The 14241-nt window shown below is 42.8% G+C and overlaps 1 protein-coding gene across 3 annotated transcripts in view; it reads left to right on the top strand.

Moving 5' to 3' along the window:
* The window catches only part of LOC111749406 (adhesion G protein-coupled receptor E4-like), an 85877-nt gene that overhangs the window by 44865 nt on the left and 26771 nt on the right, over positions 1-14241 (top strand). For all 3 annotated transcript variants that reach the window (XM_064280423.1, XM_064280424.1, XM_064280422.1), the window contains 2 exons: positions 2763-2957; positions 8188-8423. In XM_064280423.1, the coding sequence (XP_064136493.1) occupies positions 2763-2957; positions 8188-8423 (431 nt within the window). The remainder of the gene's footprint in view (positions 1-2762; positions 2958-8187; positions 8424-14241) is intronic.

Here is a 14241-nt window from a genome sequence, read left to right as displayed (position 1 = left end):
CGTAAAATACTTACGTGTTAAACACAACTTTATTGATTTGGTAGGACCACATTTCATATTCTCCATTGAAAATATAGCACCTGAATTGAGATATGCTATAAGTTTCAAATATGTATCAGGATTCAAAGACTCAAAATGAAAAAAGAGAATATAAATTATCTCATTAATAATTGCTTTACACTGATTACACATTGAATTGATAATATTTTTATTGTAGTGAAAACATACACACCAAAACATTCGCCAGGTCAACAATTTCTACATGTAAAATTCAGTGACATTGATTACTTTCTTCATGTTGTGAAGCCATTATCAGTATTCTTTTCCAAATTATTCCACCACCATTAATGGAAACACAGTGCCCCATAAGCCAAACCTACCTTTTCCCCCTTGTTTCCACCCATGGTAACCTCCAATGATCTTTTGTTTCTATATATTAGCCCATTTCATATAAGTGAGGTCATACAGTATTTGTCCTTTTCAACTGACTTATCTCACTCCACATAATGCTTTCGAGGTGCACTCATGTTGTGGCATGCATCAGGACTTCATTTCTCTTTGGGCCTCAGTGATATTCCATTGTATGGATGGACCACATTGTGTTTATCCATTCACCTGTTAACAGACATTTCAGTTGTTTCCACCTTTTGCCTATTGTGAACAGTGCTGCAGTGAACATTGGTGTACAGCTCTTGAACTGGTGATTTTTTTTTCAAATAATTTTTATTGTGCTTTAAGTGAAAGTTTACAAATCGAGTCAGTCTGTCACATATAAGTTTATATACACCTTACTACATACTCCCATTTACTCTCCCCCTAATGAGTCAGCCCGCTCCCTCCTTCCAGTCTCTCCTTTCGTGACCGTTTTGCCAGTTTCTAATCCCCTCTACCCTTCCATCTCCCCTCCAGACAGGAGATGCCAACACAGTCTCAAGTGTCCACCTGATACAAGTAGCTCAGTCCTCATCAGCATCTCTCTCCAACCCATTGTCCAGTCCATTCCACGTCTGATGAGTTGCCTTTGGGAATGGTTCCTATTCTGGGCCAACAGAAGGTTTGGGGACCATGACCCGGGATTCTTCTAGTCTCAGTCAGACCATTAAGTCTGGTCTTTTTATGAGAATTTGGGGTCTGCATCCCACTGTTCTCCTGCTCCCTCAGGGGTTCTCTGTTGTGCTCCCTGTCAGGGCAGTCATCGGTTGTGGCCGGGCACCATCTCGTTCTTTTGATCTCAGGATGATGTAAGTCTCTAGTCACGTGGCTCTTTCTGTCTCCTGGGCTCATAATTATTTTGTGTCCTTGGTGTTCTTCATTCTCTTTTGATCCAGGTGGGTTGAGACCAATTGATGCATCTTAGATGGCCGCTTGTTAGCTTTTAAGACCTCAGACGCCACACTTCAAGGTGGGATGCAGAATGGTTTCTTAATAGAATTTATTTTGCCAATTGACTTAGATGTCCCCTGAAGCCATAGTCCCCAACCCCCCGCCCTTGCTCACTTGACCTTCGAAGCATTCAGTTTATCCAGGAAACTTCTTTGCTTTTGGTCCAGTCCAGTTGAGCTGACCTTCCCTGTATTGAGTATTGTCCTTCCCTTCACCTAAAGTAGTTCTTATCTACTATCTAATTAGTAAATAACCCTCTCCCACCCTCCCTCCCTCCCCCTCTCCTAACCACAAAAGAATGTGTTCTCAGTTTAAATTATTTCTCAAGATCTTATAATAGTGGTCTTATACAACATTTGTCCTTTTGCATCTCATTTCACTCAGCATAATGCCATCTAGGTTCCTCCATGTTATGAAATGTTTCACAGACTCATCATTGTTCCTTATTGATGCTTAGTATTCCACTGTGTGAATACACCATAGTTTATTTATCCATTCATCCATTGATGGACACCTTGGTTGCTTCCAGCTTTTTGCTATTGTAAACAGTGCTGCAATAAACATGAGTGTGCATATATCTGTTCATTTAAAGGCTCTTATTTCTGTAGGATATATTCCAAGGAGTGAGATTTCTGGTTTGTATGGTAGTTCTATTTCTAAGTTTTTAAGGAAAGGCCAGATAGATTTCCAAAGTGGTTGTACCATTTTACATTCCCACCAGCAGTGGATAAGAGTTCCATTCTCTCCACAGCCTCTCCAACATTTATTATTTTGTGTTTTTTGGCTTAATGCCAGCCTTGCTGGAGTGAGATGGAATCTCAAGGTAGTTTTAATTTGCATTTCTCCAATGGAACTGGTGATATTTTGAACGCATTAGGTTAAACAAAATATATTATGACATTAATTTCACCTGTTGTTTTTTTACATTATTTGTTAACGTGGCTATTTGAAATTTTAATTTACATCCGTGGCCCACATGATATTTCTATTGTGCATTCTGGTCTAGTGGTTTCAGTTTTTCAACAGCCTTATGTGGTTGCTGTCGTTAGGTGCCGTCAAGACAATTTTGACTCATGAGACTGAATGTGACAGAGTAGACCTGCCTCATAGGGTTTTCTAGGCTGTAATCTTTACAGGAGGAGATGGCCAGGTCTTTGTCCCACTGAGCCACTAGGTGGGTCAAACCACCATCCTATATGGTTAGTACCGAATGCTTAACCATTGTGCCGCCATTATTGCCTTCATTTTGAAGATGGGAAGACCAAGGCTAAGTGACTTGCATGAGAGACCCTTGAGCTGGGAACCCCATCTGACTTGCCATCAGAGCCATAACTACTGGGATAGGAAATGTAATGTATTCCTCCTTTTGTGGTTCACAGGCAGATCCGGCGCTGACTCTGATTACCTATGTGGGGCTGAGCCTCTCTCTGCTGTGCCTCTTCCTGGCAGCCCTCACCTTCCTCCTGTGCCGTCCCATCCAGAACACCAGCACCTCACTCCACCTGCAGCTCTCGCTCTGCCTCTTCTTGGCCCACCTACTCTTCCTCGTGGGGATTGATAAAACTGAGTCTGAGGTAGGTTTTTGAACCAAATTGCCTCATTGTCATAATAAAATCTCAGCATGTTGTCCTGAGAAAAGATGGGGGAGAGAGGCGAGAATCAGCAGTAAGGCTGTGGGAGGAAGAGGAAGGGTCCCCATTTCAGCTCTGCTCCTGTTCAACTTTGAACAAGCCCCACACGTTCTAAAGCCTCTTAGCAAAGTGACTGGGAGTCAGACTGATGGCATTAGAAAGGGTGACATTAGCTGCTATAACATATAAACCCCAAAATGTCAGTGGCTTAGCGCAATAAACCAAACCAGTTGCCGTGGAGTTGATTGCGACAAACGGCGACTCAATGTGTTTCAGAGCACAAATGTGTTCCATAGGGTTTTCCATGACTGTGACCTGACAGAAGTAGATTACCAGGGCTTTCTTCTGAGGCACTCTGGGGGGATTTGAACCACTAACTTTTTGGTTAGTAGCTGAGTGCTCAATCATTGTGCCACTCAGGAACTCCCCTTAACGCAATAGTAGTTAATTTTTCACTTAGGTATCAGTGGGTGGGCAAGAGGTTTGCAGGGTGTCTATCCTCCACCATGAGGCTAATGGAGGCTCTGCCATATTCCATATAAAGCTTCCAAGGTCACCCTGCTGTCCTTTCCATTTGGGCCTAATTGAAGGGAAAAAGAGCATGGTGGAGTCCCATGAGGGAGGGGTTTATATGGGTTTCCATCTCACGTTCCACTGGCTAGAACTCAGACATGTCGTCACACCTAACTGCAATGGAGACTGGGAAATGAAGTCCCTAGCTGGACAGCTACTTGCTAATGACAACCCTGCACTCTGAAATGTGGGATTGTTGTTTTTGTGGCCATTAGCTTCTGTCCAGTCGGCCCCCGACTCATGACAACCTCATGCACGACAGAACAAACACCACCCAGCCCTGAGCCATCCCCATGATTGGTTGAAGATGTGACCGTTGTTATCCATAGGGTTTTCATTGGCTGATTTTTGGAAGTAATTCCTAACCTCTTTGCCCGTGGCTTGGAATGGATTATTCCTGTTTGTTAAAGCCCTCCACTCATGGCATTTTGGTTTATAGCTGCACTAGACAACTGAGACACTCAGCAAAAAATGTTTGCTTTTATCTTCATCGCGATCACGATCTCCAGTATTTCCAGGAAAATTAAAACCAGGGGCTCTCCAAATCTCCTTTTAGTCCTAAAGGACTATGATCCCACAGCCAGAAGGTTATGAAAACACTATTTTCCTCCCTGAGAGGCAGCATAAAAATCCAGTTGCTGCTGAGTCAGCTCCCACTCATGGAAAACCCATGTGTATCCTAAAAGAATTGTTTGACAAACACCATATGGCCTTCAAAGGTAAAGTGGAGGTAAGCTGGAGTGAGATGAAGCTAGCAGCAGGGAGAAGAGTGATGGTAAGAGTTAGTGAAAATATGAACCAAGGAAGAGGAAGCGGGTCTGATTTAAGAAACATTTGTGAAGTGGAATTGGCTGGACTTGGGGCCCAAGTGGAGATGGAAGTGGTGGGCGTGGGAGAAAGCAGACATAAACGTGACTCTGAGGTTTCTAGTCTGGGAGACTGGGTAGAGGGATGGTGATGTCATTAACCAAGCTAGAGAAGGAGGAACAGATTTGGGACAGAAGAGATGGTGAACCTGGGTTTAAATCTGCTAAACTGGAGGTGCTTATCAGACACTTGAGTAGAGACAGCCAACAGACCATTGGAAATAAGAGTTTGGAGCTCAGGAGAGATCAGGGTGTGTTATGGATTGAATCATGTCCCACTAAAATATGTCTTGAAATCATAACCCCTATTCCTGTGGATGCAATCCCATTGGGGGTAGGTTTTCTTTGTTATATTAATGAGGTCACGTCGGTGTAGTTGTTGTTAGTTGCCGTCAAGTTTTCTGACTTATGGCGACCCCATGTGTGCAGAGTAGAACTGTGCTTCATAGGGTTTTCCATTTCTGAGTGATACAGAGAGCAGCATAGACTCAGGAAAAAGTAAGCACAACCGGGGGAGGATAGATTCCACCTGAAGTTCACCAAGGAACCGAGGAAGACTGGGGCTAGAGAAAGTGAGATAAGGGAAAAGATTGAAGTTGTCAAGGAATTCATTTTACTTGGATCTACAATCAACACCTATGGAAGCAGCAGTCAAGAAATCAAACGATGTATTGCATTGGACAAATCTGCTGCAAAAGGACCTCTTTAAAGTGTTAAATATGTCACTTTCACAACTAAGGTGTAGCTGATCCAAACTATGGTGTTTCCAATCCCCTGATACGCATGTGAAAGCCGGACAATGAGTAAGGAAGACTGAAGAAGAATTGATGCCTTTGAAGTACGGTGTTGGGGAAGAATACTGAAAATGCCCTGGACTGCGAGAAAACCAAACAGCTCTGTGTTGGAAGAAATAGAGTCAGAATGCTCCTTAGAAATAGGGATGGTGAGCTTTCGTCTATTGTATTTTGGACATGTTATGAGAGGAGACCAGACCCTGGAGAAAGACATCATGCTTGATAAAGTAGAGGGTCTTCAAAAAAGAGAAAGACCCTCAGTGAGATGGATTGGCACAGCAGCTACAACAATGGGCTCAAATATAGCAATGATTGTGAGGACGGTGCAGTGTTTCCTTCTATTCTATTTAGGTTCTGTATGAGTTGGAACAGACTGGGATGGCATCTAATAGCAACAACAACTATATATATATAACCCCCCCCCAAAAAAACCCACAGCCATGGAGTCGATTCCAACTCTTAGCGGCCCCATAGGACAGAGTAGAACCGCTCCCATAGAGTTCCCAAGGAGCGCCTGCCGCATTTGAACTGCTGACCTCTTGGTTAGCAGCCATAGCTCTTAGGCACTACGCCACCAGGGTTTATATAAATATATATTTTAATATGATCTAGATGGATTCGAAAAGGGTTTCCAAAATTTTGATACTTGAGGTGTTTCTAAGTGAAAAGCAGACATACATTTTAAAATGTAATTTCTAAGTATTTATTTGTATGGCTATTGTCTTTATGGTATGTGATCCCACTGTTTTCATCCATAGAAAGTGATACAAAGTTGTCTTTAAAATACTCTTCTCCCCAATCATTCTTTCAATTGTGTAAATATACATAAGAAAACATTTGACATTTCAGCAATCTTCGTGCATTCAGTCCATCGACATCGATTATGTTGCTCATGTTGTCCGACCACCCCCACTGCCCGTCCCCAGGTTACACCCTCACCCTTATTGGAAGCCCCGTGTCTCTTAAGCGTTGAGTCCTCCTTTCCTCTCCCGCCCTCCCACCTGCCCCTGGAAACCCCTAACGAGCTATGGTCTCTCTACCTTTGCCTAGTCTAGATATTTCACGTAAGTGAGATCATACAATATTTGTTCTTTTGTGATGGATGCTTTTCATTCAGCAGGTTTTCAAGGTTCAGCCATGTCATACATAGCATGTGTCAGGACTGCATTTTGGCTTTATGGCTGAGTAGTATTCCATTGTGTGGATGGACCACATTTTGTTTCTCCGCTCACCTGATGATGGACATTTTGGGATGTTTCTCCTTTTTTTTGGCTATTAAAATGCTTTTTGGCCTTGACTACCAGTTGCCATAGAGTTGACCCCAACTCATGGTGACCCCACGTGTTTCAGGGTAGAACTGTGCTCCACAGGGTTTTCAATGGCTGCTTTTTTGGAGTAGATCACCAGGATTTTCTTCCAAGGTGCCCCTAGGTGGAACGGAACAGCCAACCTTTCAGTTAGCAGCTGAGCACTTAACAGTCTGCATCACCCAAGGACTCCGTTAAATATTTTGTTCGTACTGAGGCAGCTCCAGTGAATGGTGGACATTGCTGTCCATGTACACATGAATATTTTTTATTGTACTTTAGATGAAGGTTTACATAGCCAACAGTTTCTCATTAAACAATTAATACACATATTATTTTATGACATTGGTTGCCAAGTCCACAACATGTCAACACTGTCCCCTTTTTGACCTTGGGATCTGCACTACCAGCTTTCCTGTCTCCTCCTGACTTCTCATCCTTGCCCCTAGGCTGGTGTGTCCATGTAGTCTTGTTTTGTTTGATGGGCCTATCTACTCTTTGGCTGAAGAGTGAACCTCAGGAGCAACTTCATTGCTGAACTATAGGGGTGTCCAGAGGATACTCATTAATATTTATTTCTAGAGATAGACCCAGAGACAAGGATCTGAGTGTAGTTAGTTTATTTGGGACTTGTCCTGGGACACACTGACATGGGAGGGGGGAACGAGACAGAGACGGGAAGACAGTCAGTAAGGGGTGCATCTTCAAGAGACTTTCCACAGTGGACAACTGGAGCTCCATTCCACTGAGGAGCTCTGGGAGACAGCGTAAGAACGTGTGTCTCAGAGTTCTCCCACCCAGACCAAACCCAAAAAGCCCAAGCCAGTTGCCGTCTCATGGCAACCCCATGGGTACAGAGTAGAACTGCACCATAGGGTTTTCATGGCTGTGACCTTTTAGAAGCAGATTGCTAGGCTTTTCTTCCAGAATGCCTCAGGGTGGGTTTGAAACACCAGCCTTTCAGTTAGTATTTGAGTGCTTAACCATGGACTCATGGTTGGTAAATATTTACCTACCAACTCCTTTCCATCATGGATTTGAGGTCTGCTCCCAGGATATTCATTCCTTGGTACTTCTGGTCTACCCTATGCACGAGGTGAGAACACTTCAGAGGCCATCAGAGTCCCCCAGAATTGTTGTCCCCTGGAAAAACGTCACAGGTGTTGGCAATTGAAATTCCAAGCCCACTAGTAAAACCAGATGCCATCAAGTCAGGTTGAATTGATTTGACTCATGTTGACCCCACATGTGTCAGAATAGAACTGAGCTCCATAGGGTTTTCAATGGCTACATTTTTGGAAGTAGATCTTCAGAGCATTCTTCCGAGGTGCCTCTAGGTGGACTCAAACCTCCAACTTTGGTTAGCAGCTGAGCGTGCTCACCAGCAAGGGACTACCAATTCCAGGCCAGGGGCCAGGAAGGGATGAATGCTGAGACTACCCACTGCCATTGAGTCATTTCCAACTCATAGCAATGCTATAGGACAGAGTAGAACTTCCCCATAGGGTTTCCAATGCTGTGATCTTTATGGAAGCAGAGTGCCACATCTTTCTCCCGGGTTGAATCGCCGACCTTTCATTAACAACTGAGCGCTTAGTATCTGACCCACACCCTTAACTCTCCCCCACTCCAGGTGCTGTGCTCCATTATCGCTGGGGTCCTGCACTACCTCTACCTTGCCGCCTTCACCTGGATGTTCCTGGAAGGCCTGTACCTCTTCCTCACCGTCAGTAACCTCAAGGTGGCCAACTACTCCAGCGCAGACAGATTCAAGAAGAAGTTTACGTACCCTTTTGGCTATGGGATCCCAGCTGTGATCGTGGCTGTGTCTGCAGGTGTTGGACACAAAAATTATGGAACAAATACTCAGTAAGCCTGATGCATGCATTCATGGTGGGAGTGGTGTCTTTGGCAAGAAATCAAAACCAAATCCATTGCCGTCAAGTTGTTCTAGCTCATAGCAACCCCATGTACCACAGAGTAGAACGGCTCCATCACATCTTCTCAGCTGTAGTCTTTACAGAAAGAAGTCCCGGTGGTGCAATGGTTAAGCACTTGGCTATGAAATGAAAGGCTGGCAGTTGGAATCCACCTAGTTTCTCTGTTGGAGGAAGATCTGGAAATCTACTCCCATAAAGATTACAGCCTAGAAAATACTGTGGAGCAGTCCTACTTCTTCACATGCTATGAGTCAGACTCTATTCCCTGGCACCTAACAACAACAGCTGTCTTTATGGAAGCCAATCACCAGGCCTTTCTTCCAAGGCACAGCTTTAAAAACTCAGTGCCGTCGAGTCGATTCCGAGTATAGCGACCGTATAGGACAGAGTAGAACTGCCCCATATAGTTTCCAAGGAGCGCCTGGTGCATTTGAAGTGCTGACCCTTTGTCTAGCAGCTATAGCACTCTAAAAAAAAAAAAAAAATAGGCAGGTCCAAACAGCCAATCTTTAGATTAGTAGCTAAATATACATATAGACAGAATTTTTAATATAACTCCTGGAAATTCGGGGATAGATAAAGCAAATCTATGTCCCCCCATTAAGAACCTGTGAACTATATTGTGTGTATGATTCTGAAACAGTGGGTTGAATAAATTGAAGTTGTCCTCCAAAATGAAAACAATAATAGTAATAGTAACAACTCCGGAAAAACTCCAGTGTACCAGGGACAGTGCCGCACGTATGCAATATCTCATGTCATGATCTCATGGTCCTAGGAAGTTGGCACAGGGCTAAGTCTGTTTAATAAACTTCCCGAAGATCACAGCTGAAAAGAGTGGAAGTAAGCATTCCCAAGGTGGTGCTCTTAACAGCCGTGTTTTACTGCCTCTCTAAAGAAGTTCCGCTACCACCCAACTGCCAGGTTGTGGTACCGTGGTGGCTTGCATGTTGCTGTGATGCTGGAAACTATGCCACCAGTATTTCAAATACCAGCAGGATCACCGATGGTGGATGGGTTTAGCAGACCTTCCAGACTAAGACAGATGAGGAAGGAAGGCCTGGTGATCTACTTCTGAGAAGATTTAGCAGAGAAAAACTTATAAACAGCAGCTGAATGTTGTTCGATATAGCACCTGAAGATGAGCCCCTCAGATTGGAAGACATTCAAAAGACGACTGGGGAAGAGCTGCCTCCTCAAAGTAGAATCAACCTTAATGACATGGATGGAGTCAAGCTTCGGGGACCTTCATTTGCTGATGTGGCATGACTCAAAATGGGAAGAAATACCTGCAAACATCTATTAATAACATGGAATGTACGAAGTATGAACCTAGGAAAATTGGAAAATGTCAAAAATGAAATGGAACACATTAACATCCATATCCTAGACATTAGTGAGCTGAAATGGACTGGTTTTGGCCATTGTGAATGGCATAATCATATGGTCTACTATGCCGGGACTGACAACTTGAAGAGGAATGGTGTTACATTCACCCTTAAAAAGAGCATCTCAAGAACTATCCTGAAGTACAACGCTGTCAATGATAGGATAAGATAGATAGGCCTACAAGGAAGACCAGTTAATACAACTATTATTCAAATTTACACACCAACCACTAAGGCCAAAGATGGAGAAATTAAAGATTTTTACCTACTTCTGCAGTCTGAAATTGGTCAAACGTGCAATCAGGATGCATTGATAATTACTGGTAATCGGAATGTGCAAGTTGGAAACGAAGAAGGATCGGTAGTTGGAAAATATAGCCTTGGCGGTAGTAATGATGCCAGAGATAGCATGATAGACTTTTGCAAGACCAATAACTTCATGCAAATACTTTTTTTCACCAACGTAAATGGTGACTATACACCTGGACCTTGCCAGATGGAATACACAAGAATCGAATTGACTACATCTGTGGAAGTGACGATGGAAAAGCTCAATATTATCAGTCAGAATAAGGCCAGAGGCTGGCTACAAAACAGATGTTCAATTACTCATATGCAAGTTCAAGTTCAAACTGAAGAAAATTAGAACAGATTGAAGAAAGCACAGTACAACCTTAATTTAGAGAGCACCTCAAGAATAGCTTTGACACGTTGAACACTAATGTCCAAAGACTAGACAAGTTGTGGAATGACATCAAGAACATCATACATAAAGAAAGCAAGAGGTCATTAAAAAGACAGGAAGAAACGAAAAGACCAAAATGTGTATCAGAAGAGATTCTAACACTTGCTCTTCAATGCCACGTAGCTAAAGCAAAAGGAAGAAATGATGAAGTAAAAGAGTTGAACAAACAGAAGATTTCAAAGGGTGGCTCCAGAAGACAAAGCAGAGTATTATAATGACGTATTCAAAGATGTGGAGATGGAAAACCAAAAGGGAAGAACATGCTCTGCATTTCTAACCTGAAACACCTGAAGAAAAAAATCAAGCCTTGAGTTGCAATATTGAAGGATTCTAGGGGAAAATATTAAATAACTCAGGAAGCATCAAAAGATGATGGAAAAAATACACAGAGTCACTGTACCAAAAAGAATTAGTCGACATTCAAGCATTTCAGGAGGTACCATGTGAGCAGGAACTGATGGTACTAATGGAAGAAGTCCAAGCTGCACTGAAGGCGTTGGCAAAAAACAAGGCTCCAGGAATTGATGGAATGCCAGTTGAGATGTTTCAATAAACAGATGCAACACTGGAAGTACTCACTCATCTGTGCCAAGAAATTTGGAAGACAACCACCTGGCCAACTGACTGAAAGAGATCTATATTTATGCCTGTTCCAAAGAAAGGTGATTCCACCGAATGTGGAAATTATCAAACAGTATCATTAATATCACATACAAGTAAAATTTTGCTGAAGATATTCAAAAGCGGCTGCAGGAGTATATCAACAGGGAACTGCCAGAAATTCAAGCCAGATTCAGAAGAGGACATGGAACCAGGGATATCATCACTGATGTCCGATGGATCGTGGCTGAAAGCAGAGAATACCAGAAGGATGTTTACCCGTGTTTTATTGACTATGCAAAGGCATTCGACTGTGTGGATCATAACAAATTACGGATAACCTTGTGAAGAGTGGGGATTCCAGGACACTTAATTGTGCTCATGAGGATATTTTACATAGATCAAAAGGCAGTCTTTGGAAGAAGATGAGGGAATACTACACGGTTTAAGGTCAGAAAAGCTGTGCATCAGGGTTGTATCCTTTCACCATACCTATACAATACCTATTCAATCTCTATGCTGAACAAATAATACGAGAACCTGGACTACATGAAGAAGAATGGGGCATCAGGATTGGAGGAAGACTCATTAACAACCTGCATTATGCAGTTGACACAACCTTGCTTCCTGAAAGTGAAAAGGACTTGAAGCACTTAGTAATGAAGATCAAAGACCACAGTATGGATTACATCTCAACATAAAGAAAACAAAAATCCTCACAACTGGACCTATGAGCAGCATCATGATAAACGGAGAAAAGATGGAAGTTGTCAAGGATTTCATTTTACTTGGATCCACAATCAACAGCCATGGAAGCAGCAGTCAAGAAATCAAAAGACACATTGCACTGGGCAAATCAGCTGCAAAGGACCTCTTCAAGGTGTTGAAGAGCAAAGATGTCACCTTGAAGACTAAGGTGCACCTGACCCATGCCATGGTATTTTCAATTGCATCATATGGATGTGAAAGCTGGACAATGAATAAGGAAGACAGGAGAATAGTTGACACCTTTGAATTGTGGTGTTGGCGAAGAACATTGAATGTACCATGGACTGCCAAAACAACAAACAAATCTGTCTTGGAAGAAGTGCGGCCAGAATGCTCCTTAGATGCAAGGATGGTGAGACTGTATCTTACATACTTTGGGCATGTTGTCAGGAGGGATCAGCCCCTGGAGAAGGAAATCATGCTTAGCAGAGTACAGGGTCAGCGGGAAAGAGGAAGACCCTCAACGAGGTGGATTGACACAGTGGCTACAACAATGAGCTCAAGCGTAACAACGATTGTAAGGAAAACGCAGGACCGGGCAGTGTTTCGTTCTGTTGTGCATAGGGTCGCTATGAGTTGGAAACGACTCGATGGCACCTAACAACAAACAACAACATTCAATCTGCCTGAGAGCAAATAATCCAAGAAGATGGACTATATGAAGAGGAACAGGGCATCACGATTGGAGGAAGACTCATGAGCAACCTGCATTATGCAGATGACTCAACCTTGCTTGCTGAAAGTGAAGAGGTCTTGGAGCACTTACTAATGACGATCAAAGACCACAGCCTTCAGTATGGATTACGCCTCAACATAAAAAAAAAAAAAAAATTTTTTTTTTTTTTTCATCATAGGGAAAACAAAAATCCTCAGAACTGGACCAATAAGCAACATCATGATAAGTGGAGAAAAGATTGAAGTTGTCAAGGATTTCATTTTACTTGGATCCACAATCAACGTCCATGGAAGCAGCTGTCAAAAAATCAAAAGACATAGCATTGGGCAAATCTGCTACAACAGACATCTTTAAAGTGTCGTAAAGCAAAGATGTCACCTTGAAGACTAAGGTGGGCCTGACTCAAGCTATGGTATTTTCAGTCGCCTCTTATGCATGTGAAAGCTGGGTAATGAATAAGGAAGACCGGAGAAGAACTGACACCTTTGAATTGTGGTGTTGGAGAAGAATATTGAATACACAAGTGACTGCCAAAAGAATGAATAAATCTGTCTTGGAAGTAGTACAATCAGAATATTCCTTAGAAGCAAGTATGGCAAGGCTACAACTCACGTACTTTGGACATTTTTTAGGAGGGATTAGTCCCTGGAGAAGGACATCATGCTTGGTAAAGTGGAAGGTCAGTGAAAAAGAGGAAGACCCTCAATGAGATGGAGTGACACAGTGGCTGTACCGACGAGCTTAAGCATAACAATGATTGTGAGCATGGTGCAGGACCAGGCCGTGTTTCAATCTGTTGTACACAGCGTCACTATGAGTCAGAACTGACTCGCTGGTACCTAACAACGACAAAGAAGTTTGAAAACACTTGTGTACAACAGTTAGTTGAAGAAGTTAATATTTTGGCAGTGGGGTTTGTGTTAGGGAGTAGGCGTACATGTGCTAAAACAACACATGTGGTGCTGTCCTTGAAGCCCAAAGAGTTGCCCTGTCTTGACCTTTAGCCCCGAGCACCAAAACAATTCTGCAGGTATACTAGTAGGATAGATCAAGAATTGGCAAACTTTTTCTGAAAAGGGCCAGAGGGTAGGCCTTTTTGGCTTTGTGGGTGCTGTAGTTTCTGTTGCAAGTACTCAGCTCTGCCAGTGCAGGGTGAAAGCAGTCACAGTTGACAAGTAAATTACGGGTGTGGTTGTGTGCCAATAAAACTTTATTTACAAAAGCTAGCCATGGGCTGGATTTGGCCCACAGGCTGTAGTTCGCAAACTCTGCAATAGAAAATAAATGTGAGAGCTTTTCTGCCCACTGAGGGTTAAGGATTTCTTAACTGTTACTTCTACCAGATTCATATTGTCAGGTCCCTTTCCAGAATAAGTTAAACTACCTTTGCCAACGCAGCCACACCAGAATACAAACTATTTGGGCAACACACCACTTGGCATATAGTATATGCTTAATTAGTGATGGTTGTTTATATGACTTTCTTAAATTATTATTATTGCTGTTTTTCTCATTGTAACAATCATCCTTATAATAACGACATTTTTTAAAGGTGACGAATATATTGTTG

Source organism: Loxodonta africana, chromosome 3, assembly GCF_030014295.1.
Source record: "Loxodonta africana isolate mLoxAfr1 chromosome 3, mLoxAfr1.hap2, whole genome shotgun sequence".
Lineage (NCBI taxonomy): Eukaryota > Metazoa > Chordata > Mammalia > Proboscidea > Elephantidae > Loxodonta > Loxodonta africana.
Note: the sequence above shows the minus strand (reverse complement) of the source record. Positions and strands in the feature narration are given on the sequence as shown.